The following is a 26,088-nucleotide window of genomic DNA, read 5'->3' as shown; positions in this document are numbered from 1 at the left end:
TGGTAGTTCACTTAATTATGAAGCAAAGAATATCCTGTGTCTACCAAAGAAAACTCCTCTACCTTCGGGAAGGCAGAACAGCTTGATAGTCCTCACTCCAGTGGGTGCTGTTACACATTTTCCCAGAGGTGAACAATATAAAATTGTGTCAGTTGCAAGGAAAGCAAATTGGATTCCTCACTTTTGTGGATTGGAAGCTGCATTACAGATTAATTCTGTTCCTCAGCCACTTTCCAGAGACAGCACTGAAACTTCTATATGGAACTTTTTTTTTTTTTTTTAAGTATTAGAATCCTGCTTCAAATTTGTTATTTTCTGCACCATTTGTTTTTCTTTATAGCTGTAGTGAGGGGAACATGAGAACAATACTTAAGAAAGCTCTTTGGAGAGTTAAAGCATGAAAACCCTTTCATACCAGCAGACTCCATATTTCTTAACTAAATTTCATTTTACTTGCATTTCTACAGCTAAAGATAAAATACAGCAGACGAAGATATGAGCCACAAGCCATATTGTACACATTCTCCAATTCTTAATTCTAGGACTATTGTTCAGAGATGTGATCCCTGCTACCACATTAATAAACTGTCCTGCAAAGAAAAAAGGAGTTATGTTAGCCTTGTTAGAGCCCTGATATAAGGAGCTCTCTAGAGTGAGAAATGGAACGTAAAATATTGTTATGTTTGGGAGCTTTGTGGAGGAAAATGGTGCAATTTTATTATGCCTTGGAGTTCCTGTAAATGAGATAAAGCATTGGAAACAGTCCAAAAGCACAGCAAACCATCTATCTTTCTCTCATGTCAGAGTTTCTTTTAAGGCTTTGGTGGGGTCTGTTTCTGTCAGCTAGTCTGACGTGTTTAAAGAGGTTAGAGAACCCTCCTCTTTTAATTATTTATCAAACCTGTAAGTACTTGAATTACAGGATGGGCTGATCTGTCTGGAAAACTTCTCAGACCTTACGATGTTGCTTATTTAGGAGAAGAAGCTGTGTAGGGTATTTGTTCAGTGGACTTCTGACATGAGGAATGACCCTACTTTTTTGCGTATAGGAAAAACTATCTTGAGACTTTTCCTTTGCCTGATGTATTTCAAACATGTCTTTCCTGTGAATTCTGTATCACGTAGAGAATTCTTTCTACAGTCTGTATTTGCTATAGGTCTTCTCACTTCCCCTGCTTGCTGCCTCTTGCTTACAGGTGCAACAAGCCAGTTCCTTGAAAACCAGTCCATAATAAAGACAACCTTTCATTTGCCTCTTAACGCTTCAACAGTTATTACATAAAGGAATCTTAATTGATCCATTGCTATAACTTGAACGAAGAAGGCGTAGGTCTCCCATCTGGGATAGCCACGCTTGAAATCTGAGGTAGACTGTACCCTTACTTCATGAGAACAGGTTTTAACATAATAATATTCAGGCTTGATTAAAGGCTGCTGTTTCTCCTGAAATCCATGCCTCTATGAGGACAATGGTGAATTAGTCACAATGTTAAATATGTTTCATTTGGAGCCTGAATTTGTTTAGCTTTAGTGTTGCACTTACAGGATTATCCATCATGAGGCTTTAGTAGGAGAGGTAGAGGATTCTGCTAAATTCAAACCGTAGAATCATTTAAGTTGGAAAAGGCCTTCAAGATTATCAAGTCCAACCATCAACTTGACCTTCCAAGTCCCATCACTAAACCGCGCGTCTCAGTGATGCACCCACACATCTCCATACCTCCAAGGACGGGGATTCCACCACTTCCTTAGGCAGCCTGTGCCAATGCTTGACCACCCTCTCCATGAAGAAATTCTCCTGATATCCAGTCTAAACTTCCCCTGGCACAGCTTGAGACTGCTTCTTCGTGTCCTACCACTGAAACCACTGTCACCTGAAAAAAACAGACCAACATCCTCCCTGCTGCAGCCTCCTTTCAGGTATTTGCAGAGAGCAGTGACCTCTCCCCTCAGCCTCCTCTTCTTCAGGCTAACCAACTCCAGTTCCTTCATCAGCTCCTCATAACTCTTGTTTTCTAGTTCCTTCACCAGCTTTGTTGCTCTTCTCTGCACGTACTCAAGCAACTCAATATCCTTTTTGGGGATGTTGTGAGGAGCCCAGAATTTAGCAAAGGGATCAGTGGGCAGGGTGTTGTACAATCTACTCTACCCCAATAGTTGGAAAGAGGAGGATTATGACAGGCTACTTCAATATTTTCAGTTCTTATTTATCAAAGGTAAATGGGTTATTTATTTATTTATTTATTTATTTATTTTGAACTATGTTGTTGCAGCTATGGAAATGCTGGTTATTTTTCCTTTTCCTACTGGATATTGAATTCCACTCACTGCACGTAAATCCATCAAACAGAACAGAGCGTAGCGAAAAGCACAGTGGTTTTGTGTGGGCATGTCCATCGGAAGGCTTCCTGTTTGAAGCCTGCAGCTGTGTTAGCACACTGCTTGCATTCCTTAGTGATGAGCTGTGGAGTGAACTCTTGCACAGCCTTTTCTGGCAAGGTTTGTAACAACACCAATTTCACTGTGGTGGTTAGAAAAAAAAGTTGGAATGGAGGTGGGGAAAGAAAGTTCTTTTGAGTGGTTACTGTGTTATACTTTTCTGATGACTAAGTGCTGGAGGGAATGTTGCAGGAGTAAATAAGAATTGTGTAACGTTTTTAGCTACTATTTATAGTATCCCAGTGCTCTTGTTTTTGTTTTGTTTTGTTTTTATTATTTTATTTTATTTTATTTTGATCCTTATGTAAATCCTTACATTTTTTAATGGAGAAGATTGAAGGCTGCTCATTTTGTTGCCTGCTATAAGGTGATTTAAGTCTGTGTTTAACAGTAAATAGTAAAAAAGAACACTCTCTTGTCTTTTGTTTTCTAAAGTTTTGTGACCTGTTAAAACCTTTATGTATTTAAACCCCTTTAAAGTCTCAACTAAGTGGCCAAAGGTGAGGGGTTACATAGTCTGCATCATGGTCCTTCCTCTTCCAATAGTCTTCAGACCTGTCTTTGAAGTTACATAACTTTATTCCAATGTGGGTAGAAAATAAATTAAAAATACAAAGTAAATAATATTAATTGAGGATATCCACAAGTCTCATGTGCATGACCTAGTATTCCAGTGTTTTATTGTCATACAGGTAAAAATGAAAACTTAGAACCTTGTTTTTATAAGTACTGCTGCTTGTTTTTCTGAAGAAGAGATTCAAATTGCTATGGGCTTATTTTCTGTTAGGAAAAGCAATAAAAATACAGACAGTCATTTGTATCAACGCAGTACAACTTCGTATTTGTTTCTAATTTTATATAAGAATATGTCCACATATTAGTAAAAATTGATGAGAGCTATATTGATTGCTTTATGACAAACTCTTTACAGAATTTAACTGATGTCATCCATATTTTAAGACATTTGGCATATAAAAAGAAAGATTTTTAATTTTCACTGCTTTTTCTTTTTCTTGTTTTTTTTTTTTTTTTTTTTTCCTTCAAGTACCTTTTCTGGTTATGCCAAAAGTGGCCTTTTCCATCACCTATGCTTTAAATAAAAAACATTTCATATTTTTTGTTGTAGTTTCGTGTGGCAACTAATATATCTCTCTGCATTCAATAGATATGTCTCTGTTTCTTTTCAAATTGTGGATGTTTTGAGATGGAGACGAGTGTATTACTGTAAATGTTGCCGTGGGGACACTCAGTAGCTCTCCATCACTCTTCAAGAAAGACATCAATTTTTCCAGCCCCTCCACATTGCCTTTGAATCCAAGGTGCTAGCTATTACTGGCTTGAATGAGGAGTAAGGTCAGTTTATATAATCAAGGTGTTTCCAGGGTCCTAGAGCCATTATGTGATGGTATGTAAAATACATCAAGGAAAAAAAAATCTAGAAATCAGCAAAACTGCAAAGTAAAAAACAATGGGATTGGTAACTTCTTCTAAAATACCTTTAGTTGAGCAGTAAGCATCAGCTTTAGGGTATATAAGCTGTTGTTTATGGTGTGCTCATACAAAACTTCTTTCTCTGCATGTTTCTGCCTTCCAGAACAGGACCAATGTTGGACAGGGTAATCTGTCTGTAAGGACTTCAGCCTCATTTGACTTAACTTCCTTGCTTGCCTGGAAGTTGAGTCAAGTGTGGATTCTCTATGGGTTAAGCAGACTGAGGCTTTTCTACTTGTTTGCACTATGTACATCCATACTTCATGTTTGCATACTTTTTTTTTTTGCATACTTTTACAAACACACATGCATTTTTTGCATACTTTTGCAAACACACACATGCCATTTCTTTCTCTGATTTTTCCTTTTTTGAAGTTACATTCAGCACTGTCTTCCAGCTTGTGGCTTCACATCACTGGTCATTTCTGTGTACCTAGACCAGACAAAATTTCCTGTTTAAATTTCAATGTTGGCTAGTCCTGCTTTTCTGCATACCATAAAAAATACATAACGCCTATCTGTTTCTTGTAGTAAGTGACTTTTTACTGCAGTATTAAAGTTGTCTCACTTCAGGAGACGTCTTCGTCAAAGCTGTGTAGGAGGAAAGCACACAACTGTGGTAGGCAGAATATGTGCTTGTCAATTAACTTTTTTTCTTTGTAGGGTTAACTGCTCTAAATTGCAGTTTATGTAATAATTCATTATCCTACAAAAGGAAAAGATTCTATATGAAACACAACTTAGAAACAAAACCCAAAGTTCTTATGAAAATTGGTTATAAAATAAGTAGGGAAATTACTTTTTCTTTTGTCTGTGGGAATTAATTTCAGGTGTTGCATACATTTACAGGTGTTAACAGTAGTTCTAGGAAGTCTGGTAGGAGACGTAAATAATACAGATTGACCCAAGACAAAGCCTCAACTTTTTGATTTAGTTTGGAATTGGGTATTTTATGAAGGATAAAGGACTATACTGAATTGTCTTGTCTCAAAGCCCACCTCAGCAGTGGCTCGTTATCTGTCTATGAGTAATGAAGTTTCTTTTGGCTTACAAAATGTTTTCAGAACAGTTTACTAACGTGACTAAATCACAGGCTGGTCTTGTTTGTGACAGAACATGAAGTATGTTTCTTGTATAATGCCTGGTGGCTTGGCTTTTCTGTGGGATAGAAATTATGCTTTTTTTAAAAAAAAAATCTCAACAGTTATGTTGCGGTCTATGAATGTTGTGTTCTTATAATGCAAACTATTTTCTAGTAATAATTGTTTATTTCTTTCACTTTCACAGCATTTTTGAGGATGAAGGCATGAAACTACGACAACTGAAACTAGAGAATCAGGTAAATGATTGTGCACAAGCTGGCAAAAATAAGTACAGGAAAACAAACATTAGCTATCTCGTTGTAGGAAGGGAGGAGGTTAAAGTGCTTGTTTCCTTTTTCTCTTCCTTCCTCTCCCTCATTTTTCCTCTTAATTTCCCAGCCTGTTGTCATTTACTGTGTAATTTTTTGCTCAGAACTACGTAAGGTGTACAGCAACAGTGAATCCTGTCCATGTTCTTTAACTTGAGTTGCAATATGCAAGGTTTTATGTGAATTCACAGTGTCACAGAGACTTGAGAACTGGGAGTGAAGTGATTAAAAATATTTAGTCTGAAGAATATAAACAGATCTGATTTCTAACATTTTTCTTTAAAGATTTGCCTGGTTTTTGTTAGTCAACATTGCTATGGCTTGTAGGTTTGATTTCTTTGATACATTTACTTTTCCACATGTCCTTCTCATTTCATTGGAATTGAGTCACCAAAAGGGAGGAATGAATAAAAAGGTTGGAAGACTGTAGGGAATGACCTCAAAGTGAAAGAGAAGTGTTCCCTAAGCTGTAGAAAGATCTGCTTAATACTGTTGTTGAAAGAGATTTCCAGCATATCTCTATTTCTTTTTTCATTTCCTAAAAATAAGTAACTAAATAAAATCAAATGCAGCCAAGCATTTATCAGATATTAGGATTTATGTCTTAATTTTTAAAGCATGTGAGTGTTATTTGCTGGATGCCTTGATTAGCTACTCATGAAAGCAATAAAGTGTGCATCCTCTGAAATTTCAAATGCTTCTCTATAGGTTAGAAGTTTTGAAATTATTATACTCATCTAGCTGCCTATTCCACATGAAACAGAAATCACCATATTACATTAAATTAATCTAGGTAGAACTTTAAAGTATGTTTTTTAGAAATGCTGTCTCTTAGCTGAGGATCTTTAAATCCAGACATAACACTCTTTGGGGAACTGATGTATTGATTAGTAGCCCACTTTACCAAAACTTGTTTGTTATTTCTAATCTATTTAGCTTTGAATTCAGACGTTAGATTTATTACCAACTTTATCTCAGTACATATGTAGGCTGTTACCTAAAACACCACAGATTAGGGAGTAAAAATGATCTTTGGTCGTAACTGTAGAAGCTACAGTGACCCTTTTACCTGTAAGCTTTTCAGTAATACTTACTGGGAGAAAAAAAACAAAACAAAACAAAAAAAAAAACACATAATGCCCAGTGCCATTCAGTAAGAAGTTCCCAGACTAAAGATGGTCTTACTGCTTGGTGATGAACCTTGATGTCCATTTCAGAATTGTTGTCTTGGGTCATGAGCTGGCAGTGGCTACTGGCTCTTCGTGTTCAATACTGTGGTCAATGTATGCCAGTTTCAGACATTGCCATGGAGATACAGCACTGTTCCACCAAAACAAAGCTGCTGGGATGGGCGGGATTTCCTTGGAGCAGCTGTCAGTTAAACAATGAAGAAGTGATTTTATAGAATTCATACACTTCAGCAATTTTATTTCAGGCTTTTTTGGTTTTATTGATTGCAATCTTCAAAAAATGATAGCTAGAAAGTTTTAGTAAAATGTATTTTAACACCCGAGCTCCACTGCAGCTTGCAATTGAGATTTGCTGAGAAATGCTAACAGTCTCTCATTTAGGATTGTATTTTTAGGTTTCAATGTTAACTTTGAAAGTCTACTTCTATCTTTTACATGAGTAGTAAGTACCATGCTTTCTGAAGAAATAGAGGTCAGTGGCAAATCAGTATCAGAGACGATGGTCATTGCTGGTTGTAGCTGATAGCACACTTGATCAATTTCAAATGTTTGTTGGAACTGAGATAAAAATTACAGGATGTTTTTGCAAAATACAGTAGAATCATGTTTATCACCTTTGACCACACAAAGAATCTGGAATAAGCATTTGTCACAGCAAAGATTTGTGTTTCTCATCCATCTTTAAGAGGGATTTGGAAACCCTGTAATTGCAATGAAGTGTTATTTATAACAATGCTTGACATCAAGATCCATCTGTGGGCCAGGTCTGTCTAACAGGATGCTTTTGTCTAGACTACTGCCTTTTCCATGAGGAGAGAGTGGGTGACTTCTCAGACAGCGTTTACTTCCCCAGCAGTAGAACATGTTTCTTTTCAGGCACCTGAAGCTCAAAACCGTGGTGCTGCCACCTCTCCGTGGATGCATAGGGGGAAGCTGAAGGCATATTTCTGAATGTGCTTAGTTTGGTATTATTGATACCAAGTTTTTCATTAATGCCATCATCACTAGCATTGTCCGTGGTGTCTCAGTATGAACTGAGGAGGAGCTGGAAGAGAGGAGAGGATGCCGCAGTGCTGGGATCCATCCCATGTGGCCTGCTAAGGTGGGACCATGCCAAATAATAAATAGTATGATATTGCATCTTCAAGAGTGAAGTGGTTGAAGCCTTCTTGCGTACAATCTTTCTGTTCATCGCACTGGTAGGAAGAGTACCAAACTCAGAGCTGGAGGAAAAGGCCACTTAGTAGACAAAAGGAAACAAAATACAGCTTGTTTTTTTAGATTTCATCTTAGTGGAACAAGTCTAAGAGCACACAGTGCTGAAGGTAATGCTGCTTTGCCACCTTGTGCATGGAGAAGGAACTGTTACTAACCATCCCTTCAATGAGCTTGTAGATTTTCATCTCAATAAGCAAAGCAGTAGAAAGAAACCTTTTAAAAACAAACGAAATTACTATCAAGTTTCATCACTTTGGTTATCTTGAAGTTCTTGTGAAAAGAAGGTTGGTCACATATACCAGCAATTAAGTATATATTTCAGTAGGACCCTATTACCCTGTTAGATTGGTGAGTCCCCACAAAGTCATTAATGAAGCAGAATTTACTATAATAAGAAAATAAATGTATAGACAGGTAAGTAGTAAATTATTATTATAAATTATTATTATTTTTTAAATGATCTAATAAAATAATCAGTTTAGTAACTCTAAAAATTATTACATCCCATACTGATCCCAATAATAGTTTCAAGCTATGTACTTTCTTACTGCCTTTAGAATGTGTTTTTTTTTGTTTGTTTGTTTGTTTTTTCTAATTGTGTATTTGCCATGTAGAAAAGCCTCGGCAACAGTTTTTTCAAATTTTTATTTTATTTTTTTTATTCCAGTTTTTCCCGACTCCTTTTATGTCAACTATTACAGATTTAGAAAATATTACAGATGTATTTTTAATTTTCACTTAGCATTAATTTAAAATAATAATTTAAAAAATATTTGAATTCTTCTGGACAATTTGACTATGCTTGTAGAGAAAATATTCTGACCTGTGATGACTGAGCATTTTCTAAGAATTCTACTTTGCTGCTTGTTTTTCTTCCTTTTCTCTAGACCAGTCTGATAATCTCTTTGTAATTCTATGTATTTTTTGCTGTGCAGGACAATCTGTGCAAATACTTTTGCAGTAATGAGTGATACCTGTATTACTATCTAGTCTTCAAAGTGAAATCACGAATTTAAAAAAGTACATATTTTGGAGAAAATAACTTGAAAAGCAGAAAGAAAGAATAAAGGACCAAGTTGTGTTGGAACCTTTCAGGGAGAGGTTGCCTCAGAAACTGTCCTCACTTGAGATAAAAAGCCTAACAGGAGAGAAAAGTTCCAACAAGAGAGAGAAAAAGTGTAGCAGGAAAGGATTCCAAAAACATTAGTCTCAAGTGAGTTGAGTTGTTGTTACTATTTATCTGTTGGATACTTGGATCCTTAACTGAGAAGCACTTGGTGAAGAAATTATTTTTAGAAAAAAGCTTTATTTTTAACATCCACTTATGGATATAAAGTTATTTCCTTTCAATCCTGAATTACACAGAAATATTTTACAAGGTAGATCTTTTCCTATTACTAAATCAGTCTTATTTTAATGACTGGGTGGTTTTTTGTTTGTTTGTTTATTTCCTCCTCTGTTTTATCTCGAAACATCTGTTTCTGGGAGCTGTCTGAGTTCTCCCTGTTAGATGATAGCCTTTTCACAAAAGCCATTTCCTTTGCAAGTACTGACCTGCTTTTACTGCATTGTGACAGCATTTATAACTGCAGTGGCAGAATAAGCCCTTGTTAAGGATGTTTAGAAATTGTATGCTAATATAATGGAAGGCTTAATTACCATATAATTAATAGGTCATGGGCTCTTATTTTTACTCTGATAATCTTGGTGTTAATCTTGCTGATAATCTTGGTTGTCAATGTTAGTTTAATTGTACAAACCAGTGAGGATAAACTATATATTTCCTGTATACGAGGGAAGTTGTCCTAAAAGACAGAACATCTAGTCCAATTGTAACTATAGTGCAGCAAATGGAGAGTCCTTGTGTGCTGTTTGGTCTGTTCTGTTAGCTTAAGCATGGAGTAATAAAATTGACAGAATATGCTGTATGTTGCAACATTACTATATGAAGTGTCTAAGTGACTACTGCATTTGTCTGATTTAAAGGGTTGATGCAGTTTTTACTGCAGGAGTTAGGAGGAATGGAATTAATGGAGTTAAAATTATCTGTGAAAAGGAATTATAATTATGTATTGATGGTCTCAGGATAGAAAATAAGCAGGTGTCCTCATCACCCATCAGTCACTGATGGAGAACCAAAGGCTTTGGAGTATCTCGCTCCAAGACACTGTGGTGCGTTTATCTAGGATTTTTGTAAAAGTTTGCAAGTGCATTTTAGGTTGATTGTAGATCCACTAGCATGTCATTACCAGTGGCTGAGGCACTTCCTCTCTGGATGTGGTTACTCATTCCTATTTCATGTTTTTCTTTATTTCAGAGAGCTCTTCTAGAGAAGAAGCAGAGGAAGAAACGTCTTGATCCCTTGATGGTACAGCCAAATCCTGAGGCAAAGCCGCGCAGGCCAAAGCCCAAAGGATGCGAGGAGCAGACTCCTTTAGTAGAAACTCCTACCCCGTTCCACAGTGATGTTATGTTACATGGTAAGTAATCAACCAAATTGCAATGATGTTCCTCAAAATGCCAGCACATACATTTTATGTCACATGTGGCGACCTACTTTGGTGTGACAGTGGTCAAGCAATAAATAAGATTGGTCACACCTTTTTTATGTACACAAGTACAACTGTATTATTAATATAGTAGAGAAATATTGAACTGTATAAACAAGTAAAAAACTTACCTTGAATTTTGTGACAGCTGCCTTTCAGTACGCTCTCACTTGTGTTTAGCTAAAAAGAAGTGTAGAAATGGGCTAGGAACTTCTATATTGGCAGGGAGCTACAAATACAGAGTAAGAGAGTTTTCTGAAGCAGTAGGATAAAGAAAAGAGAATAGTCCAGTGGTGGCTGCCTTTACTGTCTTTCATAGAATCAATGTATGCTCCATCTCAAGATTGGATATGACTGGATGTGGAAGCCCTACATTGCAGTAGAAATGTCAGGAAGTAGTTTATGAGAGCCAGGATCCTGTCAGGCTATCAAGAAAGTAACAGCAAATAGGTTTTGAGATGCATACTAATGCAGGATGTTATAATACCACTGTTAGATTAATAGGGTATTAATTTGCAGAGTAGAATTTAAACCAATGTTACCTAATTTGAAGATCACATATGATATCCTGTGAGATCCTGTCTTTTAAATGTTTTCCTTGGTTTTAAGATCTTTCACAATCATGGGATGAGGAGGAGAGTGGTGATGTAGCATTTACATGTTTAAAATCAGGTTGGGGAAATCTGAAGAAGGACAGCTTTAAATGGGGAGAGAGGAAGAGAGGAAGTGAAAGACTGATAAACATTCAAAGTTAGGAAACTTCAGTAGTACTGAAACTACAAGACAAAATGAAATTTACTACTCCCTCACTAGCGTACCTAGTTCTGAAGTTTCTTCAGCGCAAACAAATGACTCTTGGGAGTCAGACCCAATGGGGAGAGGGGTCCAGGAAGGCTGGATACTCCTCAAAAAGGAAGTCTTAAAGGCACAGGAGACAGGCTGTCCCTGTGTGCCATAAGATGAGCCAGTGGGGAAGAAGAATGGTGTGGCTGAAAAGGGAACTTCTGTTGAACATCCAGGAGAAAAAGAGAGTTTATGTCCAGTGGAAGAAGGAACAGGCAACTCAGGGAGAGTACAAGGAGGTTGTCAGCACATGCAGGGGAAAAAATCAGAAAGGCTAAAGCCCAACATGAGCTCAACCTGACCACTATGGTAAGATAACAAAAAATGTTCTTACAAATATATTAACAATAAGAGGAGGACCAAGGAGAATCTCCATCTTTTACTGGGCACGGTGGGGAACAGGACTACTGAGGATAAGGAAAGCACAAAGATTCTCAGTGCCTTCTTTACATCTGTTTATTAATAGTCAGACCAGTTATCCTTGGGTTCCTCAGCCTCCCAACCTGGAAGTCTGGGACAGGAAGCAGAATAAACCCCCTCAGTTAGAGGGGGGGTTTAGAGCAGCAGTTAGAGACCTGCTGCTCCGCCTGGACTGTCACAAGTCCATGGGGCCAGATGGGTTCCACCTGAGGGTGCTGAGGGAGCTGGCAGATGTGATGGCCAAGCTGCTTTCCATCATCTATCAATAGCCTATCAGCAGAGAGGTCCCTGATCACTGGAGACTTGCTAATGTGGATATTAAATTGGGGTCTTGGACAGGTACACTCTTCACTGGGTTAAAAACTGGCTGGATGGCCGGGCCAAGAGAGTGGTGGTGAATGGGGTGAAATCCAGATGGCGACCGGTCACCAGTGGTGTTCTCCAGGGGTCATTGTTGGGGTCCATTCTCTTTAATATCTTCATTGATGATTTGGATGAGAGAATTGAGTGCACCCTCAGTGAGTTTGCAGATGACACCAAGCTGGGGGAAGTGTCGATCTGCCAGAGGATAGGAAAGCCCTGCAGAGGGACCTGGACAGGTTGGATAGATGGCCATAGGCTAACAGGATGAAGTTCAGCATGGCTAAGTGCCAGGTCCTGAACTTCGGTCACAACAACTCTATGCAATGCTACAGGGTTGGGGCAGAGTGGCTGGAAAGCTGTGCAGAGGAAAAGGACCTGGGGGTGCTGGTTGATGCTCAGCTAAACATGAGCCAGCAGTGTGCCCAGGTGGCCAAGAAGTCCAACGGCATCCTGACTTGCATCAGAATAGTGCAGCCAGCAGGAGCAGGGAGGTGATCGTCCCCCTGTACTCTGCTCTGGTGAGGTCACACCTGAAGTACTTTGTTCAGTTTTGGGCTCCTCACTACAAGAAGGACATCGAGGCCCTGGAGCGTGTCCAGAGAAGGGCTATGAAGCTGGTGAAGGGCCTGGAACACAAGTTCTATGAGGAATGGCCAAGGTAACTGGTGTTATTTAGTCTGGAGAAGAGGAAGCTCAGTTTGTTAAGCTTGTAGCTGTGGATGCTTTTTATCAGATTGATCTGTGATGCTCACTGTAGAGCACTCACTCAATACACCTTCTTACAAACAAGGAGTTGGAAAGAGTAGTTATCCATAAATAAATTGAAAGGTACCAATGTGCATGACAAATACTGCTCATCTTAATTGCTTGAGTCCTTGAAAAAAAGTATATGCAATGACTTACAAATGGAGAAACTCATGCCTGACATGTTTAAAGTGACAGGGGATCTGTACCACAGTCAGGCCTGGCTCCTCCCAGGTCTGACAAAAGTTGAAGTAAATAAGAATACTTCAGTACTTTAAAGGGATGCTTGAACTAGGGAAGGTGAAAGAGAAACCAACCATCCTGGGAAATGTATTTACCTGTAAAAATGAGGCTTTTGCATTCTCTTTCATTTTGGCCTGAAGGCATTGATGGACCAGCTGCTTTCCTGAAATCAGAAGTGCAAGATGTAGGAACCAAGCTCCAAACTCTCTCTGTTGGATCTTCCATAACAGAAGACAATGCAGATGAGGAAAAGGATGGACAGTCTCTAACAGAAACATCCGTCAAGCCAGATCTGCAAGAAATCTTAGAGAAACGAGGTAAGAGTTGATAATGGGCAGAGGTCTTTTTCAGGACTCTTCTACTTGTAATTTTTTTTTCAGTAGCATTTAAGAAATCATTAAACAAATGTCTGTAGGATCTTCCTCTTACAAGCAGAGCTAGTAGATTCTACAGCATGTAGAAATGCAGATCTGCAGTTTCTTTTTCTGTTGTTAATTTGAATATGACAATATGCTTTATAATTTTCTGGCCTTTCTAAAAAAAAAATCTAAGATTTCTTTTGGTGACAAAACATTATACTTCACATCTTGCTAAAGTTCGGGGTGTTTTTAGTCCAGATATATCTGGATACGATATACAAAGTGCTTGAGTATTTTTACAACAGCAGAACCTTCTAAAAACAGTAATGTTGTAATTTAACTGTTGAGGAGACTAACAATGATATATAACAATGATATAACACCAAGTAAAAGGAAACACCAAATAGCGATGTGTTCTGATGTAGTCTTTATTCAGAGTTACTTTTGTTATATACCCAGTCATCCCTACATAACTGTGCTTGGTTTAAGATTAAATAAATAAATACTGGGACAATTCTATTTCCATTCTGAAAATCAAACCATTAGTAGTATTTAACAAACCTGAGTTTCTGCTACTGATGTAAGAACAGGAAAGCATCTAGTTGAAGAAGTACCATACTCCATTTCAGTGTCTGTAATACTAAGGGGAAATAGTAAAGGATGTAAACTCTGTAGAGTCCAAGCTGCAGGGTAGGTTTCACCCTATTGAGCTGGATTGTCTTTTTTGTTCTTAAAGCACGGAGAGCTTTTCTGCATAAAAATAGGCAAAATTTAATTCAATGGTAGCATATGCTAAACGTGCTATATCATGTAAAATATGCATTAATAAAAGCTTAATCAGCTGCGCACTGTCAGCTGTAAAATGTCACCACTGGTTTGAATTTCAAAGCTCAGGAAACATTATAGCATGAAGAAAATCAGCATTGGAAAAACAGAAATTAATTGAAGAGACAGAACAGGATAGTTATGTAAGGGTCTTATGTGAATTAGTGATATCCTGATCTTATGACACCTTCTTTCAAAGGTTACTTGCTTGATCCTATGTTCTGACAGGAATTTCAGGCAGTTTGAATTTTGATGAGGAGGACACGGAAGAAGAGGAAGAAGCTAGTAAGAGACCAGCATCTCATTCACCACATCCTGAATCTGAGAGGCCTAGTTCTGCAACCAGTGAGAAATCCTTTGCAGTAGGTGTTTTGAAATCAGTTTCTGATAAGGGCTGGGTACGTGCTTGATTTTGACTTACTAACCATTTTAGTACTGGGTGAAAATACAGTATTTGGAGCTGTCATTAATCCCTGAAGTCAGGGGAAGGACAAGATTATCAGATTATCTAACAGAAGGCTCCCTGAGTTAAACACAAAGACCTAGTAATGATCAAAGGAACAATGATGGGCGGAGGAACCCAACCCAAGTAACCTAATCAGTAAAGAACAGAACACACTGAATCAGCTACCCCTATGATGCTCAAAGGAGAAAGATTGTCTCCAGCTCAAAATCCACTAGTCTGCTTGAAGGATTATAAATTTTAATGTGGGATGCAACGGTGAATAGAATTTTGCGATGGAACACAAAAAATTCTGGGATTATACAAAATTTATAGGGTGATTAGAGGAAGGGACACAAGGGGGGGGGGAGCAAGGTGGATCAAGGAGCAACATGCATGGGAAAACAGGAAGTAAAGGGAGGGGATAAAAGTCTGCAGCAATCCTGGATGTAGAGTCATAGAATCATAGAATATCCTGAGTTGGAAGGGACCCATAAGGATCATCAAGTCCAACTCCTGGCACCGCACAGGTCTGTACTTAAGTCTGCGCTACTACTCAAGAGACCAACGTGAGTATGCTTGTGAGGTGACTGGGTGTATAATGTGCTGCACTGCCAGTGAGTAATACAAGAGGTCTGGTTTCTGGTAACTTGAGTGACTGGGGTATGGGTGCCAATTGCTGGAGATGACTTGTGGGGGTGCCACAAGGGGTGGGTGAGAACCACTAGCGAATTTCACGTGTGTGCCTGTATGTGTGTACTCACACAGACTTTCTGCTGTCTGGACCTGGTGAAAGGAGTAAACCATCAACCTCATCTCCTAGGCCCAGTCAGACAAAGAATGCCCTGGGTTCTATAAGCTACAGGATTCAGCTACCTCTAAGAAAAATGACTTTAATAAGTCATACCAGATTTCCACTAGAATTCTGGTTCCTTTGGTGACCATAGCTTGTATCCTGACTATATGCATTGCTCCAAGGCTCCTCCAGCATTTAGTTGGGAAGGTTCCACTGTCATCTTGCTCTGTTTTTGCTGGTTTTCCAAACCAACATAAGCTTAGTGCTCAATTCAGTTGCAGAAAGTACTTTGTCTTATTGCAGCATCCATCAGTCCAGTTCATCATGCTGCTTTATTTCCCACAGAGTGTTTGAAGGTCTAAAAGCAGAGAGGCTGTTTGATTAGAATGTTTATGGTATATCAACCTATTTCCCTATTCCTAGTAATTCACTTTTTCTCTAGTTCATGACTACTTTTTCTCTCCTCCCCTTGGAGGGTTAGACTACTCAGCGTAAATAGTCTTTAGTCACTTTCTTCAGAGAAACACAAGTGTTTTTTCATTCAGCTTTCCTTTCCCAAATATATTCTAGAGGCATGAGATCTTCTGTTTCAACAGGCCTTTCTTTTCCTGGGGAATACCAGAGCCTCTGATCTGATACTGGTTTGCTAATATGATGGTTCTTTCCACAGGAAACAGGTGCTTCCTGTAGTCCATCCCCTCAGGCAGTTGCACATCTGGGAGAAGTAGAGAACTTGGAGGATTTTGCATTACGCCCTGCACCCCGTGGTATTACAATCAAATGTCGAATCACTAGAGATAAGAAGGGAATGGACCGAGGCCTCTTCCCTACTTATTACATGCATCTGGAAAGGGATGACAACAGAAAGGTATTGGAAGCAGCACACAGTATCTTGGCTTGGCTATTGTACTCCTACCACATAATATTTTTGGTGTAACAGAGAGCAGTGCATAAATCAGTAAGACACCAGAAACCAAGGAGAGACAGCATGTAGATGAGGACAGTTTATATTTGGCCAAGACACTAAGGAGGATGTTGGCAAGTTTAGAAGCCATAATACAATGAAAGATGAAATAAAGTATAAAAATGTCAGGGATAAAGAAAAGCAAAGAGATTGGGCTGTTGAGAAGAAACAGAGGAAAAACTAGAAAAGGCAGTTGCATTATATCCAGACTGTTGAGTGAGATGATTGGAAGAACAGGATTTCAGGCTGTGTACTTGTGAAACAGGTAATTATGGAGACAGTAATAACAGTATAGAACAAAAAACAGAGGCGTAACAGTTTGGATAGCAGTGCTTCTGCATTCTTTCAAAACACCAGTCTTGATCAAAATTTTGTATTTCTAGACATTCCTTCTTGCAGGGAGAAAACGAAAAAAGAGCAAAACGTCCAATTACCTCATATCAGTTGACCCAACTGATTTATCCCGGGAAGGGGAAAGTTTCATTGGAAAACTCAGGTGAGAACCACAGAAAAAACTATGGACAAATGTACATCTTCTGCAATAGGAGAGGTAGAATTTACATGTTTATTTGGAGTTAAAAACATCAATTTGATATCAATTCAGAGAATGTATTCACCTGTTCCTGCTTAATGTGATGTGTACCCACCTGGGTTGGCAAGGCTCCTTTAGAGTTACCATTCACAATGATAATTTAGAATTTGGAGAAATTCTGGCTCAGGGCTTTTCCAGTACAGGTTACATGCTTGGTTTACAATGGAACTGAAATTCCTTACTGAGTTGACTGTGGACAAAGCCGATGACCAGAGGCATGTATTTTCTCTGTGCTGCACACATGCGTTCAGATGATTAAAAAAAAAATAATCCACTGATGCCTCTTTCTTTTTCTGTCTGTCCATAACCTAATATTAGGTCAAACCTCATGGGAACTAAATTTACGGTCTATGACCATGGAATTAGCCCCATCAAGGCACAAGGCGTATTGGAAAAGGCCCGTACTCGACAGGAGCTTGCAGCTATCTATTATGTAAGTAGTGCCTCTTCCCTTTTATGCCCTTCTTCTTTTTTGTAGCTTGATTACTAAGGAAATGGGACTCACAAAATCATGCTGCCTACATCTTCCCTCATTTAACTTTTGAACTAACTAACCAATTTCAGCCAGATATGATAAAGGGTAGGGGCCTCAAATATAGGTTTTTACAAGTTTAATGGGAAAGAAGTCAGAGGAGAGAGATCCAAGCTAATGTTCTGATGAACTTGTCACCTGACCCAACATTAGGCATGTTCCCAGTCAGCATATCCTTGATTCAGAGCCAGCCATATTATGAACTGCCCAGCCAGTAGACACTACAAAGGAACTGGAAATGTCTCGTGAAGTAGAGCTATTTTTAGCAGAACTAAAAGCATTTTGGTAAATAGAAGTGAGCTGGTATTATTTCAGTAGTAGCATGTTGTTAGTAAGGGCACATTTCCAGGGGAAGCTATTCACTGTCACTGTCTCTCCTCCTAGAGACAGAGGATCTTGGTCTTGTGGGTCATCTCAGTCTAAGGCATAGAAACAATGTACTTGTAGCTACATCACTGTAGAATTCTGTGAAATTTTTCAAAACACGTTGTTTCATATTCCAGTCTTGAGGTTTGAGGAAAATTGAAGATACTTTACAAAATAAAAGCCAGTCAAGTGGAGAAATTCTTCTTTTATCACAGGTAGAGTAGTAGAAATTTAACAGTGCATAAGCCTACTGGAACTTGATTTTCTTCTCCCTGTTAATCTTAATGCCACATAGGGGAAAAAAAATGACTTGATAATTCCAGTACTAGCCTGCTTACAGAATCATCAGTGGATCTTTGTATACAGTATTATTCATTTCATAGAACATCTTGGGTTGGGCTGGACCTTAAAGGGACCATAGGCAGGGATGCCACCCACTAGATCAGATTGCCCATCCAACCTGACCTTGAACACCTCCAGAGATGGGGCAAACACCTTCTCTGGACAACATGTTCCAGTGCCTTACCAGCTTCTGAGTAAAGAATTCTCTTCTAACATCTAACCTAAATCTCTCCTCTTTTAGTTTAAAACTGTTCCCCCTTGTCATTGTCACTTGCCCTTGTAAAAAGTTTCTCTCCAAACTGTTACCCTATTTAACTCAACAGAGCAGGGTGTTGAAATGAGTACAGCAGAAGATATAAAGTCAATTTCTCAGATTTTGTACTGTTTCATATAGGTGAAATTAGTGAGATTTATACATGAATAAAATCAGTACTGTTGTTCTCATATGTGCTCACAGGTTTTCTGAAATGAAATAATAGAGATTGCAGCTCTGAAGACCTTCATTCTGTGTCTGTGAAAATGCTCTAGCACATTAGAAGTTGTATCACTTCTGTTAGCTCAGTGATTCTAAAAGATTCTGGCTTTTTAATTGGCATTTGGAAGCTTTAAAGGTATCATTGACATTGTTACAAAACACTTTAAATAAAACACTTTAAATTGAGCATTGGATTTTGGTTGACACTACTAAATGAATGGTTTGAGAATACCAGGAAAGACCTTTTTCCTTTGCTTTTTATACTCAATCTACTTGGAGCAGTCTCTTGCAGTACTCTGGAAAAGTCTGCTTGTCTAAAGACTGAAGCTTGGATGAACTGCCCCTTTAGGACAAGGGGCAATGGGTGCAAGCTGGAACATTGGAGGTTCTGCTTAAATATGAGACAAAACTTTTTTATGGTGAGAGTGACAGAACACTGAAACAGGCTGACCAGGGAAGTTGTGGAGTCTCCTTCTCTGGAGACTTTCAAAACCCGCCAGGATGCATTCCTGTGTGATGTGATTTAGGTGTTCCTGCTCTGGCAGGGGGATTGGACTAGATGACCTTTCAAGGTCCCTTCCATTCCTTAATATTCTGTGATGCTGACTACTTTGCCTTCTGGGTCTGTTCTTAATCATTTATAAAAGAGTACAATTTGACAGCAAATAGTAGGTATGCTCTTAAACACAAGAAAAATGCCATTCATTCTTTAGGAACAATCTAGCCTAAATGGTGATATCTATATATCATTGTCTCAGATCAAAGATCTGTATACTTTATTATATTTAACTCTTGCTCACTAGCAAGATTTTAGTGTGCTTTTGGCTTGGATGTAGAAATTTATGCCTGGAAATTGCACTTGTCTAATTTCAATGTTGATGTTTCATTAAGACAATGCAGATATACTACAAATTAGGTAGTGCTCTGTATGTCTTGAGACAGTTCTCTAAATGGAAGAAGAGAGCTATTTCAGTGATTAAACACATTTGGAGTTAGATGACTGCTAGCACAGTTACAGCTAGCAAATCTCCAAAAACCAACACAAATGTGGATTCAAGTTCAGCTTTTCTGTCTGTCTTTCTGTGAGACAGAGTATATCCATTCCTGAAAATAATGTCTTTTACTTGTATTTCAGGAAACCAATGTATTAGGATTCAAGGGTCCCAGAAAAATGTCTGTGATCATTCCAGGAATGAACATGAATCATAAGCGAATTCCAATCCAGCCACAAAATGTGAGTTACGAAGTAGGGTCATGGTTCAGATTGGAGGAAGAGGTTAAAACTTTCTCTTAGAGGTGTGGATGTTGGTGACAGTAGTGGTCATTAGAGCAGGGTTGTCCATGGCTGTTAATGAGTCTCTTAGATAGTAACAGTGTAGTCTAATGGTGTTAATTAATTTATTCTTGACTTTCACCTCATTTGTAGCCTTTTGAATACTGTTTGTATTCTTACTTGTCTTGTAGTTAGCCTAAATGCTATTTACTGTTGCAGTGACTACTGTATCTTGTTACACCTATAACTCCTCATTGATGGGACTCTGTTACACTGAGAGTTACATGAACACAGAACAAACTCTCCTCTCCCATAAGCCATCATTTTAAGTGAGTAGGGGAATTACAACAGATGGATAATAAATGGATAAGGCAGTGTTTTGGTGTAGTAGCAAGAGAGAAAGCACATTTTTATCAGAATGGTGACAGCATCTTTATAGGAATCCCAGGAAAGTGAGGATTCTTTAGGGAGAAAGTGGGATGAGAAGGATGTAGTTGTGAGTATTTAATGAGGATTTCTCATATGAGGATTTCTCAGATGCATTTGTTCCTGGCAAGCAACTTGCAGATGTGTATATGAAGATATAGTGAGGAGTATGATGAAGATGCCTTCTGGCATCCCTAAATGTGGGTGTTATGCTTGGTGTGATAGGAAACCAGTGGCAGAAAGGACAGATGCCAACTAATTCACCCAATCAGTGTTATAAGCTAGAAAATGGCATCTGCAGCTATGTTGTGTGTGGATATAAGTAGAACAAGAGAATATTTTTGATGACAGAGAAGAGTGACCTTCAAGAGTGGAAATTTAGACTCATGAGAACCTGAAAAACATTTAATTATGCGGGCAGGAAAATTATATCTGGAGGTGGTCATTGATTCTTCATGTTTCAGTGTTCCCATATTCTTCAGTAACTGTTTAATGGTTCTTCTTGCATTTTTCTAACATTTTCCATACCCCTTTGCTAGCAGGCAAGCATAATGACAGCCAAGTCTGAAAGACAAAGCAATTCAAAAAAAGTTGTCAAATCCCTCGGGCTATTGACTCTGTTTTTATCTTCCTCTCTGTAGTGTGATGCCTCTGATTAAGCAATACTGCCCCCACTTTACAGGAACAAAAATTGCATCAAAATGCAGCTTGTTAGTGCCATTTTTTAAAGTTTATTTTTATCTTTATTTACTTTTATAAAGGTACAAGTCAAGATACAACTTAAACCAAACAACAAATTTTAGTGTAAGGAAAACAGAGAATTTTTGAGAATAACCTATTTTTCTATCCATATACAATACTAAAATACTTAGTCGTATTAGCCAAACCTCCACAAAAAGTGGTTTTCTGTTTGCTTCCATTCTAACTGAACTCCCATTAAATATGGGACTCTCTTTCTTGTAAGCTTTAGCTTATATTATGTAATTTGGGGTTTTATTTATCACATAACTTTTAAAATTAAATTGTATGCCATGTGTTCCACGCACTATTTCCAGTTCCTTGTAATTAATTCTTTCTCAAATTTAATGTGCTGTTTTGCTTCTCCTTTTTGTATATTTCTTTTATTTGTCTGTGTATTTGTCATATTGTGCACCTCTTATTTGATCCGTTAGGATGACATTTAATCTACTTATGGCATACTTGCCACCTGCTGCAGCCTTTTGACTTTATACTGAAATACCCCAGGGCATATGCAGTTTACACTATGTAGTTAATTGTAGATGTTTTTTGTTCATTTCAAAGTTCAGAATTTTGGAAATGGAAGTTGGATCCAACAGGATCAGAGAAAGCTTGTAAGTCTCACAAAGGAGATTTCTAACAGCACTTTGATAGTCATCTGTAAATTGCTGTATTTTCTGTGCATGCACACACTTTTTCTCTCACTCTTTTTTTTCGTGTTTGGGTGGAGATATGGCAATAGCTTCTTGAGTGGAAAGGAATGGTTGGATTAGGAAACCATTAAAGTATTTTCCTGGTACCTGCAGGATATTTTCAGTAGGACTGAGTTTAAATGCTGTCATTGTGTGTTATTTAACGGGGAATGACACTGAATCACAGTGTGCACATGGGAGAGAGGCAGTACTCAAAAACAGAGCCATTCTGAATCTGATAAATATATTTTTTTATTCTAAACAGGAAAATGAGAGTCTTCTGTCAAAATGGCAAAACAAAAATTTAGAGAACCTCATTGAGTTGCACAACAAGGCTCCAGTCTGGAATGATGATACTCAGTCCTACGTTTTGAACTTCCATGGAAGGGTCACTCAGGCTTCAGTGAAGAACTTCCAGATTGTCCATGACAATGACCGTAAGAGTCTGGTGGAGAATTGGGGGTGGGGTGTCATTCAAACAGGGAAAGCACAATATATTTCAAGAGGTTTTGGAGGAGTAGGACACTCTTCCTGGAGAAGGGAGACTGGATGAAAGAAGACAGCTCAAGATGACTGAGGACGTCTCAGCTGTCAAGAAAATTATAAAAGACCTAACTTTTTCTGGGATGGGTGCAGAGGCTGTTGTCCAGCAAAAGAGGGAACAAATGCAAGCCTCCTGCAGGGGAAGAAAAGTTAATGTGACACCTTCAACCCAGCAAAAGAGTGGTGTGGGCCTTGGTTCTTGGTAATCTCTGGAATACCACAGTCACCCCAGAGAAAAGATTTTAAGTCCAATTTGGTGACAAAGGATGGATACGGTGACCACTTATATTTGGGACTGCCAGATACTTCTGAACTTTTGTTCATTTGTTTGTTTTCTTTGCTTCCTTGTGAAATTGCTGGTCTCTGAATCTTTTTTTTCCTCCCCAGCTGACTACATTGTGATGCAGTTCGGTCGTGTAGCAGAAGATGTGTTCACTCTGGACTATAATTATCCTCTCTGTGCTCTTCAGGCCTTTGCTATTGGACTCTCCAGCTTTGATAGCAAATTGGCCTGTGAATGAGAGACTACAGACTTGAGACGTGGAACTGACTCCCATCCCTGCATCTTGTTACAAGAGTTTAGGTGGAGCAATGAAAAGCACATCAGGGATGGAAAGGAACTGGAGGACAAACTTCTGCAGGCTTATTTGAAAGCGAATAGCAGGCCGGAGAGCATTATGGTGGTTTACAGTAGATCTTCTTAGGAGACTGTCCCAAGACTGAGCAGTCTCTGTACTCATTGTGGAAGAACAAGGAATATTGGTGATGGTTTTTATTGTCAGAATTGATTCTGCTTTCAGAATCCTTGTAACACATGCTGCTGCCTAAACAGGCTAAGGAAGTTAACCCACTAATTGAAACACATTGCAGCTTGGACTAGAAAAATAATAGTTTAGTGTCCATATACCTTGGATCTTAAGCAGTGCCCCTGAAGATGATGCTACCGATATTCATTTGAGTTCCTGATCAGATTAATTCAGAAAAAAAAAATAGAAGGGTGGTTATAGTAGGTGTTCTCTCCTTGCCCTGTGTAGCATTTTGCTGTCTGTAAAAACACTGAAAGAGAGAAGGGTTGAGGTTAAGCCTCTGTGCAACTGTAGATAGTGTTCAACAAGTACAAGCTGGAATGAGACATTGTCTGTAGTAAAAACACCTCCTTCTCTGTGGAATGATTCTCTGCTAAGTCGGATAGTCCAGCTCCTTTTCATTATTCTAATTTTCAATGCTGGGTTCTACAGTATGGAGACAGTAGGTCACAGCATGGGACACTTCTTGATTCATATGGCCTTGATTCATCAGAGTCAATTGCTGCACACTGACACGTAAGCCTCATAGTGCACACATCTGGTGTGTGCTGAAGTAGAGAACAGCTATTATCTTGCCAGTTTCACGGCCATTGTGCATATCCATGATGAAACTGGAAAACTGTATCCTTCCAATAAGACAAGAATCAGCGTTTAGCAGTTTTGCATACTGTCAGCAGACAAGTTCTGTTTCATGTTCCTGAAAAACAGACTTACTGCTTTTGTTCTCCAGAGTCTTTGCAGTGGTAAATATCACTTGCTTTTTCAAAATAATATCAGAAAATATCTTCACAGAGTTTCATGGCCAGGAAAAAAAATGATGGTAATCATGTGTAAACTTTGTTTTTAATTGTAAATTTTGAACTGTTGCTGAGGGCACCAGCTCTAGAAAATGCTGGAAGCCAAGTCCCAGATGCCCATTCTGTATTAGCTTGAGAGCCATTGTCTTGAGAGTGATCTCATCAGCACAGCAGTCAGTGAAGAGAACTTGAATCATGGATCTATTTTGTGCCTTCATGTACTTCCTGCTCATTATGCTGGAGTTAAGACAGAGTTTTCCAGTTGTTCTCCACTGAGTTCTTGGCTGAAGGCTCTGCATTCCCTCCACCCATCCAGAAATACTAAAAAAAAAAAAAGTTAGTTCATAATCTGATTATTATTATTTTTCTGTCTAGGACTGTGTAAAGAAACTATGTTAACTTGGGGTGTCCTGAAGCTACGATGATAATTTCCAATTTAAGTTGATTTTTCTCTGTTCTCAGAAGGCCACAGTAGCATTGCTTTACTCACCGTTTCAGCTAAGCTGGACAGCAGTGGCTCTTCAAGCTATCTGTTGATGACAAATCATCTTCACTGGGTCAGAGCCTCCGTGTCTTGGTCACATTTATGTAGATATATGAACCGCTTCAGAGCTCTTTTATCAAATACTGTTTTACATTAATTGTATTTATAACTTTTATATCTAAATGAAAATAAACTAATTTATATATTGAAAAACTCCTTAATTCTAAACTTTTTTTTTCTAGGATTTTATTGTCATTTACGGGTGTTCTTTGTTCCTCCTGTACTAGATGCTACCTCAATTTCTTCCTGTCTTTTCATATCTCATCCCTCCTCTCCCTGTCCTCTTTTCCTTTGTAATTCTCAGTTCTATTCCTTTCTGTTGTTTTCCTTACACACTAAGAAGGCTGGGAATGAATGTAAGCTTAGTCTCTCTAATGCCTTTTTTTTCCATCAGAAACTTCCAGTAAGACTTCCGTTACAGTTCATGGTTCCTGTTTGGTTCTCTTTTCAAGCTGCTTGCACTTCTCTGCCCCATGTTTATAATCATTATCCCAGCCTCAAGTTACGGCTTTTGAGATGGTTCCTTAGGCATTTTCCTACCTTCCATAGGAACCTTTTCTACTGTTGAAGAACAATATAGTGTACTTCTGAATCGACAGCTGAAATAATACAGGGCTCAAGGGAAAATCAAGTTGAAGTGGTTATTTTTATTTCCACTGGCAGATGTATGAACCTCAGTAAAGGGAGATACAATGGATCTGGTAATCAAAAAGCTGACACAGCTCTCAACGTGTGGGGCGTGTTCTTCATGCTGGCTGCATACCACTTTTTTTTTTTTTTTTCTACTATTTCCTTCTGAGTGAAATTAGATCTAGTTGAGAGATAAAACTGAGCAAGAAGTTCTACTAAGCAGTTGCTCTTGTACACAATTAGTTGTTGCTCACTTACCTTTGCATGTAAATATAATGTTCATGAAATCCCAATATCTTAAACAAGGATGGAAGCATGTTATATTGTTAAATATGAATCCTAAAGGCAGGCCTGGTAGACTAACAGCTCCTTGGCTCACAGACATTAAAGAGTGAATAATGTCTTGCCCTCTTGTGGCTCAGTCCTACTTTCACTGAAGCTTTGCTGCTGAATTTGGTAGCAGCAGATGCAGAGGATCTTTGTTTTGTGTTTTGTTAGTGTCAGCATAATAATGCATTACACTGTACTTAGTATAGTGTCACAGTCTACTTTCTGGTATTAACACCTCTAAATCTCTTGGTTGTCATAGAGTCTGTAGAATAGAATCAGAATCATTTGGGTTGGAAAAGATCTCTAAAGATCAAGTCCAGCCATTAGCCTACCACTGCCAAGTCTTCCCCTAAACTATGTCACTAAACACCACTATACATCTTTTAAATACCTCCAGGGGTGGTGACTCAAGTACTTCCCTGGATGGCCTGTTCCAATGCTTCACAATCCTTTCAGTGAAGACTTTTTTTTTTTTTTTTTTTTCCCTAGTAACCAACCTAAACCTCCCCTGCACAACTTGAGGCTATTTCTGTTGCTTATAAGAAGAGACTGACCCTCACCTCAGTACAACTTCCTTTAAGGTAGATGTGAGCAATAAAGTCTCTCCCCAGAGCCTTCTTTTCTCTAGGCTAAATAACCCTAGTTTACATTAGCCACTCCTCGTAGGACTTGTTCTCCAGACCCCTCACCAGCTTCGTTGCCCTT

The 26,088-nt window shown here is 38.6% G+C and overlaps 1 protein-coding gene across 1 annotated transcript in view; it reads left to right on the top strand.

Moving 5' to 3' along the window:
• Window positions 1-24,484, top strand: part of TULP3 (TUB like protein 3) — a 34,908-nt gene extending 10,424 nt beyond the window's left edge. The window contains exons 2-11 of the mRNA XM_084285102.1: window positions 5,218-5,269; window positions 10,067-10,229; window positions 13,052-13,228; window positions 14,324-14,457; window positions 16,004-16,201; window positions 16,681-16,793; window positions 17,208-17,322; window positions 19,740-19,838; window positions 21,999-22,170; window positions 22,664-24,484. Coding sequence (XP_084141228.1) covers window positions 5,218-5,269; window positions 10,067-10,229; window positions 13,052-13,228; window positions 14,324-14,457; window positions 16,004-16,201; window positions 16,681-16,793; window positions 17,208-17,322; window positions 19,740-19,838; window positions 21,999-22,170; window positions 22,664-22,797 — 1,357 coding nt within the window. The 3' untranslated portion in view covers window positions 22,798-24,484. The remainder of the gene's footprint in view (window positions 1-5,217; window positions 5,270-10,066; window positions 10,230-13,051; window positions 13,229-14,323; window positions 14,458-16,003; window positions 16,202-16,680; window positions 16,794-17,207; window positions 17,323-19,739; window positions 19,839-21,998; window positions 22,171-22,663) is intronic.
• The last annotated feature ends 1,604 nt before the right edge of the window (window positions 24,485-26,088 follow it).

Source organism: Netta rufina (genome assembly GCF_964035555.1).
Source record: "Netta rufina genome assembly, chromosome: 1".
NCBI lineage: Eukaryota > Metazoa > Chordata > Aves > Anseriformes > Anatidae > Netta > Netta rufina.
This window is presented reverse-complemented; position numbering and strand designations above follow the sequence as displayed.